The following is a 14,979-nucleotide window of genomic DNA, read 5'->3' on the forward strand; positions in this document are numbered from 1 at the left end:
TAACAGATGGAGATTCGGTATTCTGCAGAAGTGAAAGGATATTAAATGTCTAAGGGTTGACTTTGTATACTCCGTAAAAGTTCATAATCATTGTTGTATTTAAATATATAATTTTTTTTATCATTTTATCTCTATTACAATATAAATATATCTTTATATATGTCTATATGTGTTTTTTTTTAAATACTTTTTAAAATAAAATTATATTAAAAGAAACGCAATATCAAAAGATATACATTTTTAATATTAAATCTTAAGAAACAAATTGTAATTAAGTAAAAGTTAGAAGATTATAAAGAAGTAAAAGTACTAAAAGGTATGTTTTTACAAATAAAAATAATAACAAAAAAGTTAACATAAAATTTTTAAATTAAAAATGTTTTAATAATTTAAACAAATAAACGAATATTAAAATGAGTTAATCTGATTCCCCCGCAGCAGTGACGCCACCGCAGCCTCCGTGATCAAAAGAGTTTAAATCTTTTGTATATACTTACTCCCTGCAACATCAAAGAATCAATCTTTTGTATATACTCAATAAAATAGCACAACTTTTACATATGATTTTTTATTTTATTTTGTTTTATCTAATTATGTTCTTCATTTCTATGTTCTAATCTATATCTAATTTTTATGGAATTTGAAAATGGATAAATAACTATACTTAATTTCAAACTTGTATAGTAGCCAGTGGAGGCCGAACGATTAACATTCAACGCCGTTTGGTCCATCCACTCAGGTCAAAGATTGAACCGCAATTGGGTCAACGTTTAAGTTATTGTTGGACCAAGAGTCCAGTAGATGATAAAATAATCAAATAATATCTAATTAAAGATATTGATAAACAATTTATAAACAACCAACTGGATTTTCGGGTAATCTATTTATATTTTATTCTGTTTATATTTTGTTAGGCTTGTTCAGCTCAGGATCCATGAAATAAATTATAAATACAAAGTCAGGGCCGAAAGCCAGGTACATTCCACTTACGCATTATTCACTCTATACTACTCTCAAATACTCAATAGTGATAACTATTGAGCACAAAGGCAACCGATCGCCGGAGTATCTTTTGCAGGTACCTCCCCCCTAGAGCACAAAGGCAACCAATCGGCCAAGGCTGACGTGACCGAATGGCCCAGAAGGAAGAAAGGCAAACGACTTAGGCGACCCATCAAAGGACAAGCGTTCGGTCTATATTGCAGGAGAGCGAGTGATAGAGTCATCCAGAAGCGGCAAAGTCACGTGGCTCAGTCCCACAAAAATATCAACCGAAACATTTTGGCGCCCACCGTGAGGGTGAGAGCAAGCAGAAGACACCCAGATGGTGACCGCGAGGAGCATGGACGGACAACAGAATACCAGAGATTTGATAACGCAAATACAAGCACAGGCAAGAACCATACAGGCATAGGCGAAAGCATGCAGAGGAGATTGCGACGCTAAGGGCAAAACGAGTCCATACCGAGGGGTCCGCCTCCAACCACAAGAATGGAAATGAGGGAAGTAGTAATCGACAACCATACTAGCACACCAACCTGAACAGTCGAAGAAGGAGAGGACCTTCGCCCATCCAAACTGTTCAGCCAACCAGCTTACTCCCTTTTACGGCAACCATCATGCAAACTCCAATGCCAGAGAAGAATCCTCCGGTATTAGAGAAGTATGATGGCTCAACGGATCCCGATAATCACCTTAAGATCTTCACCAATGCAATGACATTCTACATGGACAATGTTCTGGTCATATGCAGAGCCTTCTCCTTATCGCTCAAGGACGAAGCATTGGAGTGGTATAACATTCTTCCCCCAAACACAGTGGATTGCTTCGCCACTATAGAAATCCTCTTTAGAAGGCAATACGCCTTCAATCAGAAACAATATATAACACTAGCGGAATTGGTAAATACTAAACAGGAGAAAGGGAAAACTTTGAAAGCCTTTATGAAAAGGTATAATGAAACCGCACAACGAGTTAAAGATGTTAATCACACTTTTATCATCAGCAACCTGCCTTCATGTCTAAGGCCATGATATATTGCTGAAAAACTATATGCACGATCACCAAAAACAATTGATGAACTTCAGGAAAGGATAGCTGAGTTTGTTCGTATGGAGGACATGAGGAGCTCACAACGAAAGCAACAACAGGAAGCTGATGTAAGCGGAAAGAGAAAGGACAACAGACAAACGTTCGACAACTACGACAAGGGAGGGGGTTCTTGACCAAAGGACTTCCCCCGAATGCCAAAGTTTGATCATTACACAACTATCAATGCACCCAGGGCAAAAATCCTTGATGAAGCCCTTAGTGCCGAACTACTTTCGGTCAGGAAGCTTCATTTACCTAATAATGCTGATGGAAGAAAGCACTGCCAATACCATCAAAACCTAGGACATACTTTCAAAGAGTGTGTGACACTCAAAGATAAAATCGAAGAGCTCATTCGTGTCAGCCATCTTCGTAAGTACGTAAAGACGGATCGATCGCGGATAAGAAGCTCATCAAGATCTCCACAAAGAAATACCAAATGACCTCATAGAAAGGAGGAGCGGAAACATAGGCAGAGTCGCAGCCACAACCCTATCTCTGACCGCAGAATCCTGAGGCGCATCAACTAGAAGTCTTGTGCAGGTGACAAGACCATGCAGACCACTCGGCCAAGAGGAGTGCAAGAAGTGAGAGGTAAAATCCCTCTCATTGAAGAAAAGACCGAGAGGTAAATCCCTCTCGGTCAAGAGGTGAATCCCTCTCGCCAGAAAGTTGAAGTCAAAGACCGAGAGGTAAATCCCTCTCGTTCAAGAAGTAAATTCCTCTCGCCAGAAAGTCAAAGTCAAAGACCGAGAGGTAAATCCCTCTCGTTGAAGACGAAGACCGAAGAGGTAAATCCCTCTCAGAAGTAAGCCATCACTGGTGTCAACAAAACCCAGGGACGCTCTCCGAGAATCCCTGGTCCTAAATCGAGCGGTGAGGTTCTATACGGCCTCACTCTCGTCCTAAACCGAGCGGTGAGGGTCTATACGGCCTCACTCTCGTACTAAACCGAGTGGTGGGGAGCGTTTTAAGTGAACGCTCACTCTCGTCCAGGGCGAACGGTAAAGCCCGTTCCTTAGGAAGAACTCCTAGGTCAAAGTCAAAGCAAAGAGGTAAAGCCCTCTCACTAGGAAGTTCTCTAGGAACTCCTAGTGCAAAGCCGAACGACAAAAGCTCGTCCTCTAGGAAGTTCCAAAATGAACTCCTACGTTGAAAAACCGAGTGGTGTTGAACGTCCCCAAGGACTAACACTCTCGTCCTAAACCAAATGGTGGGGAACATTCTCAATGAACGCTCACTCTTGTCCACAAATGTTCGGTCACTCGGCTTCAAGTATTCGGCCATTCGGCCTACACTTCTCGGCCTTCCATGGCCTCAGGTGGTAAGTTCATTTAACATCCACTACTTAAACTGTCCGGCCCAAAGAAGAAGCAACGATGTGAAGCACATGGAAAGCAAGCTCCTTACTACAAGAAAAACAGCCTCCCTTAAACTCATAAGTCCTATAGTTAACCACGGCTAAAGCCGAACGCTTAACTCAGACTTGAGGGACATAATGTATCGTACCCAGTGGAGGCCGAATGGTTAACATTAAGCACCGTTCGATCCATCCACTCAAGTCAAAGATTGGGGCGCAATTGGGCCAGCGCTTAAGCTGTTGTTGGGCCAACAGTCCAGCATATGATAAAATAATCAAAGAATATCTAATTAAAGATATTGATAAGTAGGTTATAAACAACCAACCGAATTTTCAGGTAATTTGTTTATATTTTATTCTGTTTATATTTTGTTGGGCGTGTATCAGCTCAGGATCCATGAGGTAAATTATAACTACAAAGTCAGGGCCGAAAGCCAGATACGTTCCACTTACACATTATTCACTCTACGCTACTCTCAAATACTCAATAGTGATAACCATTCACTAAATATTCAACCAAGAGCCGAGACTCTTCAAATCACACGCCTAACTTGAGTGTCGGAGTATCTTTTGCAGGTACCTTCCCCTTGGAGCACAAAGGCAACCGATCGGCTAAGACTGACGTGACTGAACGACCCAAAAGGAAGAAAGGCGAACGACTCAGGCGACCCATCAAAGGACGAGCGTTCGGTCTATATTACAGGAGAGCAAGCGGCAGAGTCATCCAGAAGCGACAAAGTCACGTGTTTCGGCCCCACAAAAATATCAACCAAAACAAAACTAAATATTTGCATGGTAGGCAATTAAAAGATTAGAATATGTATAAATAAGTAGAATTCTATGGAGGACTCAAAGATTCTAATTTAAATAACTAAAACTTATAATAAAAGTTAATTATCTAAAAAAAATTTGACGAGAGAAAACTTTAACATTTTTAAGACAATATTTTTGATCAAGATTGTTAAAATATTATCTTTATTTTCTTTTTATTTTTAATTTTAGTTTATATATTATTATTTTTTATTTATATTTTGAATTTAGTTCATCTCTTTTTATTATAAATAAAAGATTATGTATATATTGAACACAAAAAAAAATTAATCTAATACATCATTTTCATTATATTAAAAAAATTATTATATTTTTTTAAATATTTAATATAATCACATAATTCAAGCATAAATCCGAACCTATTGATTAAAACGAGACTACATATACACAGTTTTTTTTAAGGGTTAAATTTTTTATTCTCTGTTTAAATAGAAAAAGTTTGATTTTTTTTTTCAGTTTTATTATTCATTTATTTGTTTATTTGATCTTATTATTAATAAGAAGTTATCCTTTCATGTCTGATTTAGCGTCTTTCTTTGTTTATTTTGCATCTTTAATTGCAAGTCAATGACATGCAAGTAATTTGTTTCAAGAAGTTAATTAATTGACCATTATAAGTTGCTCTAATTATAAATATTAACACTTAAAATATACATATTTATATATTATTTTTAAAAAATAACTTTAACCATTAATGAATCAAATTTAACTATATAAACACATATTATTAAAGTTAGCAATATATACTATAACTATTATCAAACTTAACAATTAACTACAATATTTATAAAATAATCATTTCAAAATTTAACTATTATCAAACTTTTTATCATCAATTGCATAAAAAGAGGAAATTGCATGTCGAGAAACCCATTACCCTATAAGTGATGAGTTATTAGGATATTTATTTTTATTATTAGAAAAAAAAAGTCCATTACTTGTTAGGTGTACTTTATTCTGAATCCTTCTTACACTTCTAAAAAATTGTATTTTTAATCTTAATTAATATTTCTTTAGTTTTTTCTCTTTTTTAAAGTTAGTCTGTATCCTTAGATTTTGAAATTTATACGTATTTAGAAACTTGTACGAATAGAAGTAAGCAAACAAAATATTCACTAGTAAAAAAAATGCTTTTTAACCCAGCTAATAGGCTTTGGTTTGCACAAACCCGAAGTAAATATAAATGCGGTGACAGTATTGCAATTTGAGTGAACTTATAGACCTCGGTTCAACAGGCATTGAGGCATAATAGTCACGTTACCTCGGTTAGAACTACCTGAAGCATATAATCTGCGTATAGGCATCGGTTGGAGGAAGGAATTGAGGCAGTAGAAGTGTATTACTTCGGTCAAAGATATAATAACCAAGGCAAGTTACCCTACCTACTACTTCACAGTTACCCTACCTACTGCTGCAATGTTCTTCTCTCTACTGCATCCAAGAAAAAAGTTCTCCACTTTTCTTCTCTCTCGCTGCATCCAAGCGACCCGCCACATCCAAGCGCTCCATCATCGTCTCCATCACAGGGTCGCCGATAGGTGGTCGCCGCGGCTATAGTGTTATTGCATTGCTTCGCGATTCCTTTTATCGCACAAGATCTAGATGTTGGTGCTGCCATCCAACCACTGCCTCACCGTCGCGCCTCCCCGTTGTTGCCTCGCTGCTGCTCCCTCCCCGTTGCGTCCACAACGTCACCGCCGCTACCTCCCCGTTGCTGCCTCGCCGTCACGTGGTCAAGACAGTGTTGCCGCCATCTGTCGAGCTCCCTTTGGTCATTGGCGGCCTGCTTCATCCGGGCGAGCCTCTCATCACCAGCTTCATCCATTGGGAAGCCACGGAGCCCACAGTCGAGTGCAGGGAGGCTCGAGGTGGGGCTAAACGCACCGTAGTGGCCGCGGAAAACAGGGCTGATGTTGACGACGTCGAGGAACGGGGCTTGAACCACTGGACCCCGGTGCGGATTAGCGGCGAGTAGAGAACCACCCGAGGATGGAGGAGTGAGGGTGGAGGCCGGAGGGGATGACAACGCCGGAGGATTCATGGAAGGAGGGGGAGCAGAGGAAACCAGTGACCCTGGCGAGAGTTTTCTTGTCTTCCTGCTGATAATTTTTTGGGTTTTCTTGTGTGCATGTTGGAACCTCTATCCTCTGACATTCAGATTTAGCCTCAGAAATTGTAACAATGTAGGTATCAATTGAGAATCTCCCTGATTTGCTACCATATTATTTCACCTTTCACTTTGTTAATTTCCTGATAATTGAAAACAGGATGTGCAGATGCTGTTTTTACCATTTCATTTGCAACCTGATAAAGTAAAACGAAGCATGACAGTATGAACCGAGTCCTAAAATTTGAAAAAAAAAATACGCTACTACCTCGATTATCTAAAAACTGAAGCATAATCCTATCTTGTTTTATCTCGATCCTTGACCAAGAGATAAAGCCTACTCTTTTTATCTCATCCATATATGTCTGAAGAACACATACCTATAAGAAAAATAACCGGTATATTTTAATCTTATTATAGTAGTAATAACTTCAAAATTGAACTTACCGAAATCTACGTTACTCGAACTCTCAATTTCCTTCGCATGAGAAATTACATTGACGCCCATAAGGAGTCTCTGAAAATCTCTCACACCTTGAAAATTCTGAAGACACTGCAACAAGAGGCAGGACGCCGGCGACAACGCCTCGTTTGCAGCCTGTGGGATGGCTTCGTCAGCCGTCGGTGGCGGCAAGATGGCCTCATCAGCAGTTGGCGGCTGCTTGGCCTTGTCCAGAGCCGCCGCCGGCTTCGCTTCATCCGCAGCCGCGAGCATGGTTTCGTCCGCCTTCGCAGCAGTGACCCATGAACGCAGCCTTCGTGACTCACCGCAGCCTCCGTGATCATAGAATTCAAATCTTTTGTATATACTCACTGGCATGTAACGTCAAAGAATCAATTTTTTTTATATACTCAATAAAATAGCACAATTTTTGCATATGATTTTTTATTTTATTTTGTTTTAAGTAATTATGTTCTTCATTTCTCTGTGCTAATCTAAATCTAATTTTTATGGAATTTGAAAATTTACTTAATTTCCAACTAAATATTTGTATGGTAGGCAATTAAATGATTAGAATATGTATCAATAAGTAGAGTTTTATGGAGGACTCAAAGATCCTAATTTCAATAACTAAAAATTATAATAAAAATAAAGAGAACATAATATCAGCAAAATAAGATTCACCTAGTGTTAAGTGCGTTTCCATGTGTACTTGTCTGAAGGGTGTTTTATTTTGCTTTACCTTCTTTAGGTACAAGAGCTCCTTCGCCTCTCTAATTCCCTTTTCTTTTCCTTCTTCAAAACCCTAAAGAAAAAAAAAACCCTAGAGGAAGAGGAGGTTCTGCGGTGTGAGAACAATAGAGAGGAATAGCAACGCGTTTTGGGAAAGAAGGAGAAGAGGACACAGAACGGAGGAGAATCGTGAGCTGTGGGCGTGGAGGGTGAGAACGTGAGGTATTCGAAGAGTTTTCGATTTGAGAGGTTGCCATAAAGACAGGACTTCGGATCAAGGTATAGGGAGCTAAACTTGTTTTGTTAGCTTTTGATTGGGTTATTCGATTGTTGTATTTCTGTTCAGCCTATAGATGTTGAATCAATCCAAAAGTTTTCTTAAGTTTAAGTTTGTACTGAGAAGCTTTTTGAATAAATAGTATACACTACCCTTCTGATCGAAAATTCAAATTTAAATAATAAGATTGAATAGCTTATGATAGGTTCTTCTCACTTCTAAGTAATGATTACGCAATGAAAATGTCTTGAATTTAAGAGTATGGCATGCTAATTCATATCATGTTCTGTTTTTCAGTAATTACGCTATTTTTGATTAATTGAACTTATAATTATGTTGCATACTCTAATTGAACGGAAATAAATAGGCATAGGGTAGTATTATATCTAATGAGCACCAATTAGTTAAAAGCAAAGAGTTACATTGTAATTGGAAAGTTGTACTGCAACAAAGAGTAGAAGTTATTGGGACTTGTAAAATGATTGATTGGATTACTAATTCTTGCTAAAAACTTTACATAACCGTGATTAACTGTCTGAATATGTAAGGGTTGGAAATCATGTATTGTTAAAAAAAATATTGTATAATGTTTGGGATAATTGTGGTTTGAAGGGTGAGGTTGTTGATGCATGAATTTTATGACTAATTGTTTGGAAGTTTTAGGTGGCGAATTAGACTCTAATGCATTTGTATATTTTTAGTTCATCCTTAAGTCACTGTATAAGTTCCAAAATGGTTTTGGTTGTGTATAAGTTAGATTCCAGCTTGTGTGTTAAGTGCTCTCTTATAAAATCTATATAAGACACTTTGTGGTTTGTTATCAAAGAGGTTTGCTGTCACTACTTGCTGTCATTGCAGTTTCTGTTTCAGAATTCTGCACATTCTGTCATTGCTGTTTTGATTAAAATGCTGAATTGTTGGCTCTTTGGGTTTAAATTGCTGCAGAAAATTGTTTGTTTTTTTGATTAAAATGCTGCAGAAAATTATTTGCTGTTTTGACTAAAATCCTTGCTGTATTGAGCTGTTTTGATTGTTGTTACTGCATTAACATCTTTGCTGTATTAGGTTGTTTTTACTGCTGTTTCTGTACTAAAAACATTGATGTTTTGCAACTTTATTGGGTTTTATAATTGAGATGATAATAAACTGGAAATTTTTATGCGAGAGGAAGTCATGTTGTTGGGTTATAAATTAACATCTCTAAATCAATGGTTGATGATGTGTATATTGGCTGGTTGGTGTGTATAACCTAATGAAAAATAAAATTGGTGCAACGTGCAACGGTTGTTGTTATTAGGGGGTGTAGATTCTACTTGTATGAATTTATTTGATGCTAAAATGCAGTAGGAGTATTATGAAACCCTGTCCAGTAATATAAACACTTTGAAAAAGAGTTGGCAATCATTGATGTGGGTTGGTAGGCTATAATTCATGTTACAGTAATATGCTCAAAGGATGGTTTATGGTAATTAATAAATGGCAAGTATGCATATTAGAACTTAGACTAATTATGTCTGTGTGCTATTTCAATTATAAAGGCTAATAAAGTGAAAGAATTGAAATTAGATTTGGGAATAACAGTAGAAAATTAATTTTTAAGGTTTTGATTGGTAAACAATACATTTCAACAGCCAGGATAATATTAAATTGTGCAGATAACTATCTGCATAATTGGAAAATAATAATAATAATTAATAATAATAGTAAAATAAATTAAATGTATAATTATTCGCTAAGAGGAAATATATTATGAAGATTGTTTGGATACACTTGAGATTGAAACTGTAAAATAGTTCTTGAGGGCTTAATTGATCTCTCTCCTAATTTTCTATTTATAAGAATAAATTGTTACAAATATACATGATAAATAAGGTAGTCCTAAACACAATATAATGATAGATAGGATAATTCTAGACACAATATAGTCATGATAAATAAAGTAACTCTAAACACAATATAATTATGAAAAATAGGTAAATATTCTAACATATACCTCGTGATTGGAATTATAATTTAGTAAAGATAAAATTAGTTAATTGAATAGGAGGAGGTTTCGGGTATTATCGAAGCAAGTGATTGGGATAATGTAGGTCTCAAACCCGGTTCAGGTTGCGTAATATATATATTGCTTGAAAAATTAATCTGCATCATTTTATTAGAATTAGTATAGCTTTAAGGAATGTGCAGGAGGGAACGTTGGTGTGGACTGAGGTAAGTATATAGCTTGTAACTTGGATAAGTAAGTGAGATGTATGTGTTTCTTGTAATATGACATTTGCTTATGATTGATAATATATATAGGTGCTGAAATTATTTGTATAGGAGTATAAGTAGAAGTTTAATTGTAAATGGTTTTAGGCTATTAGAAAATGTTGCTGTTAAGTTATAATTAGGTTCACATAGTTAATCTTACTGTAAATTAATGAGTATTTGAGGTTAAAGTTACATTAAGTAGGAACAGGGAAATTAAAATAAAACAGATAGGGTACGTATGGGATGTGTTTGGCACTAGAGATATGTTCATAAACTTGTGGTGATGCTGTTTGAAGAGACTAAAGTATGAACTGGATGACTTGCCGTGAATTGTCGTATTAAGCATGATGTATAAAAGGGAAATGGTATTACGTCATATATCTGATTTTGGAAAGGTGTAGAATTATACTATTTTATGATTTTATTAGATTCTACTTGTCTGTGTGTACACCTGGGCAATGATCCTATAACATATGTTAGATAGGAATGTAGATTCTACAGGAACAGTGTGATTGACCAGAGAGGGGATCGACTATGGGAGTTTTATTTAAAGTTGATCTATTTATGTAAATGGTTGTATCAAACTTTTTACGTTATTGTTGGATTTGGATAATATCTAGTTTTATGTTGTAAAAATTTAATTTTTTTTGGAAAATTTTAAATGATTTAACTTTTTACGTTATGTTGTGATTTTTTTTGGAAAATTTAACTTTTTACATTATGTTGTGATTTTAAATGAGTATATTTATTGAACTATGAAATTGATAAAATTACATGTGGTAGAATATGAAAGAATTTTTAGTACAGAATTCTTATAGATTAAAATAGAATGATTTTATTCATGATTGCGAAATTTTTTTTACACGTTTTTGTGACATTAAAATTAAGGGTGTTACAGTAGTGAAAAAGTTTGATTAACCTTCTTGACCAACTTCTATTTTTTGCATGCAGATAGATTGTTAGCTCAAGCAGGAGGAATAAGATGCCTCCTTACGACTGTATGTTTCTTTTTAAACCTCATATCGCAAAAGAAGCTATTTTGGATTTAGTTGTAAGGGTGGGAAAACATGTGTCTGGAAGAAATGGGGTTGTCACTGATGTTAAGAATCTCGGAACTATTCAGTTGGGATATGGTGTGAAGAAGTTGGATGGTAGATATTATCAGGTGAGGTTGATTGTTTGTGATACATTATAGAGAGTTTATGCATCATTGGTTGTTGTGCTGTTTATAGTACCTTTTTTATATAAGTATTGACGTAATTTTGAGCCTAGAGAATACTTCAGGAACTTCACTGAATTACTCTACTATTTAGATGGTGCAATTCAATTAACTCATATTTTATTTAACAGTTGTCAGTTAACGAATTAATTTGCTAATAATATAGTTAAATTTTCTTGTAACATTAATTCTGATAGAGTATTTATGTGGTAATAGATTCATGAAATTTTTGTCTGGCCATTTAACCTCATTGCGGTAACTGAACTACCATTGCACTAGTAGTATGTAGCTAGACCACCACCATTTAGGTGAATCCTTCATAGTTCTTGTTCTATTTATGTCAAAATTTCATTGCTTTAATGTTCTGGGCTTTGTTAGTCATGGATAGAACTGTTTGTATAACATCATTAAATTAATATAACAGAGATTGATATAAAAAGTTCTTTGGTAGTTTAGGTATTTGATCATTGGAAATGTTTTGCATAGCTTGAAGTATTTCGAATAATTTAATTTTTAGGGTGTAAAGGAGATTACCCAAAAAGAAACACTAAAATCTATGAGGAAAAACAAGTGAGAGATACATTGCCAAAGTGGCATTAGACTATATGGAGAATGAGCATATTTAGTAGAATCTGCTGCTTAATTAGCCACCTGTTGAATGAGACCACACTAGATGTCCATCTTGCATATCAGTGATCTAATGAACCAGACTGACACAAATGACAATTAGTGCAATTGTTCTGGTAAAATGCTGATTGCCTTAAACTGGAGAATAAAAGTATAGAGTAAATAATTTGATTCAAAGTTAACAATACTTCAAGCCAGAAAATTCAAGTCCGAAAGCCTTTGAGCTGTCTTCTTATTCTTGCCCTCCAAGGTTTTACATCATATATTCCTAAGCCCAAAAATATAACAACTATCCAAAAATATAATAACTATAAGATACAGGTGTTAGTCATGAATTGGGACATATGATTGAGAAATGTTTATTGAGTGTTCTGTTTTAAGCTTGCAGCTACTGAAGTTTCTGTGAACTTTATTTAGTTTGAGAGTGTGACTTTAGTGAAACAGGATGACTTAAAAATTAAATTTTTTTTTGAGTTTGAATGGAAATGATGCATGTGTGCCATTTTCATTTTTTAATGGATGTAGGGGACGCTGATGCAAATGAGCATGATGGCTACACCTGAAATCAACAAAGAGATGCATTACCTAAACAAAGAAGACCGGTTATTGCGTTGGCTTTTGGTCAAACAACGTAACACAAAATTTGGGCTTGATGTTTTAGAGGATGAAGGCAGGTTGGAGTTAAGCAAATTTTCCCAAATGAGTAAACTTGATGAAGAGGATGAAGATGAGAATGATGACGATGAGGAGTACCAATTGGAGGAAGAAGAGACAAAGTAAACTAAAAGACAGCTGACTATGTTGTTACCTTCCATAAAATCAGTTTGCATTGTATTTTCAGTGCCAAACATGTGCTTTCTTCCAGTGCCAAGTAAAGGATGAATGAATTTAGTTCATGTTTGAACACTATGTTTACAGTGCCAAATAGATTTAATTCATGTTTATTTATTGAACACTATGTTAGTTCATTTTTAATGAGGGATAATTTAAGATATATGAATTTTATGGGAGTGCAGAAATAAGAAAAGGAGGTGCAGAAAGAACCAACTAACAACCTTGTTTGAGTTACATTCATAAAAAGTATAGGGCCACTAAGGCCCAGTACATTTCCTTTTTGTGGTTTTGTTCTTTTCCTGCTGTACTAATAGAAGCTATTGACATCATTATTAGATATCTAAAAACCAAAAAAATGATAGTTCTAAAATAACACTAGGAATCTTTAAAAGGTTAATTTGTTTCAATTCGTCTCTTGTTTATTTTTCATATTTTTTTAAAACAATATTAAAGATAAAATTCATCATCTCATCGTCCACGTCACAAACAACTATTACTAAATGTTGTGTCTATTTTACTCTTTTGGACAATTTAACATGATCAATGTAATTATAAATATTATATTTAAATCTAATTTAGATTCTACAATTTTATGAAAATTTAGATTTAGTCTTTATAAAAATTTGATTACACATTTAGTTTTCCATTTTTTTTTAAAATGAAACAGTTTTAATCGAATATTAATACACAATTTAATTGCCAACATAAAAATATTCTTATCTGATAATATCAGTATTCTTTATTTATTTATATAACACATTAAAAATAGTTTTAAATAAAAAGCTTTATCATAATTATCTCGATAAACATATCAATATTTTTTTAATAAGAGTTGCAAGTGTTCATTCCCATAACTTTATAAATCAAAGGTGAGTTGACAAAAAAACATACGAACCAAAATAAATTGAATTTTTTGAAAAACCAAAAAAACTTCTAGTGTAGTAGAATGCATGCGAAACTATGTATAAATAACAACGTATTTTTCTAACTTTTATTCAAATTCAATTAAGAAACAAAGAAGAAAAAAAAGATAAGATGAATTTGGGCTTTTCTAACTTTTATTCAAATTCAATTAAGAAACAAAGAAGAAGAAAAAGATAAGATGAATTTGGGCACGTGGGAGATAATAAAGCATGAGAACAAATGAATAAAATTGAATTTACTTCTTCCACCGACACCAACCCATTATTTTCTGCCACCTGTTTCCAATTTTTTTTTTACAAATGTCCTAATGACTCTCTCAACCAGCTTGAATAACATGCTCATCTGTTATCAATCCACAATAAAAAAAATTTTTTGTTATTTATTTTATATTTTTGTCAAATATTTATTTAAAATATATTTGTACAGATACTAAAAATATTTAGAAAAAAACATTTTATAAATTTTTAAAATAAAAGTAAAAAAATTAAAATTTATTTTTAAATAAATTTAATCTAATAAAACATAAATTAATTTAATTTTAATTTAATTTAATTTAATAACATAGAAATTTAATTTTAATTTTTTACAAGTAATTAATTTCTATACGAATAGTATGTTATTGTATAAATATTGAAATGTCCATTATAAAAAAATAATAAATAATCATAGATAAAAATACTTTTATGATCTTAGTATAAACAATTATATATATATATATATATATATATATATATATATATATATATATATATATATATATATATATATATATATATATATATTTATAATGTTTAGGTCCAAACATACCAAGTAAAACTCAGGTTTCGAAAGATATAATGAGAAATTAATATTTCAATTAAATTTAATATATATGTGGATTTATTTCACTTAAATTAATATTTCACTAAATTGGCTAAACAAAATGACATATTTAAATTGTGAATTTGTTGAGATATAAATAAAATAGAGCGAGTTAGAAGTTGGTATGTCAACTTTTTTTATATTTTTATATTATTTTTAAAATTACACGTGTAAGATATTAAATTAACTCATTAAAATGAAAAACGATAATTCAAAGATTATAAATTTTGTTTCATATTATTTAAAAAATGTAAATATATGAAAAAAATACTGTAATTTAAATCATTATATTTACAAATCTAATTTCAATCACTATTATAATTTATTAGTTTAATGTAAAAACAATATTTTTAATTTACTCACTTAGAATCATTATTTTAAAAACTAAATTAATTTTTTTTAAATATATTTCTAATATATA

General features: G+C 33.5%; 2 protein-coding genes across 3 annotated transcripts; one reads left to right on the forward strand and one right to left on the reverse strand.

The window, feature by feature from the left end:
• Window positions 1-5,474: 5,474 nt before the first annotated feature.
• Window positions 5,475-7,432, reverse strand: LOC148201186 (uncharacterized). Its single transcript, XM_088113902.1, has 2 exons — window positions 6,837-7,432; window positions 5,475-6,586 (listed from the first exon to the last, which is right to left on the reverse strand). Exons 1-2 carry the CDS (start codon window positions 7,207-7,209, stop codon window positions 6,576-6,578), a joined length of 384 nt encoding a protein of 127 aa, XP_087970028.1. The 5' UTR covers window positions 7,210-7,432; the 3' UTR covers window positions 5,475-6,575.
• A 158-nt stretch (window positions 7,433-7,590) lies between these two features.
• Window positions 7,591-12,892, forward strand: LOC148201187 (uncharacterized). Of its 2 annotated transcripts, none has more exons than XM_088113901.1 (3): window positions 7,591-7,842; window positions 11,049-11,258; window positions 12,465-12,892. In XM_088113901.1, the coding sequence occupies exons 2-3, from the start codon at window positions 11,076-11,078 to the stop codon at window positions 12,717-12,719; spliced, it is 438 nt and encodes a 145-aa protein (XP_087970027.1). In that variant the 5' UTR covers window positions 7,591-7,842; window positions 11,049-11,075; the 3' UTR covers window positions 12,720-12,892. The 2 variants fall into 2 exon arrangements, with proteins under 2 accessions (XP_087970027.1, XP_087970026.1); XM_088113900.1 differs by having other exon boundaries at window positions 7,597-7,842; window positions 11,045-11,258.
• The last annotated feature ends 2,087 nt before the right edge of the window (window positions 12,893-14,979 follow it).

Source organism: Vigna umbellata, chromosome 4 (assembly GCF_029865625.1).
Source record: "Vigna umbellata cultivar VRB3 chromosome 4, Vumbellata_1.0, whole genome shotgun sequence".
Classification (NCBI taxonomy): Eukaryota; Viridiplantae; Streptophyta; class Magnoliopsida; order Fabales; family Fabaceae; genus Vigna; species Vigna umbellata.

Bases quoted from the DNA above. Each gene is read 5' to 3' on its own strand.
- LOC148201186 (XM_088113902.1), bottom strand. From the start codon at position 7,209: ATGCCAGTGAGTATATACAAAAGATTTGAATTCTATGATCACGGAGGC.
- LOC148201187 (XM_088113901.1), top strand. From the start codon at position 11,076: ATGCCTCCTTACGACTGTATGTTTCTTTTTAAACCTCATATCGCAAAA. The intron at 11,259-12,464 runs GTGAGGTTGATT...TAATGGATGTAG, and splicing joins TGGATGGTAGATATTATCAG to GGGACGCTGATGCAAATGAG.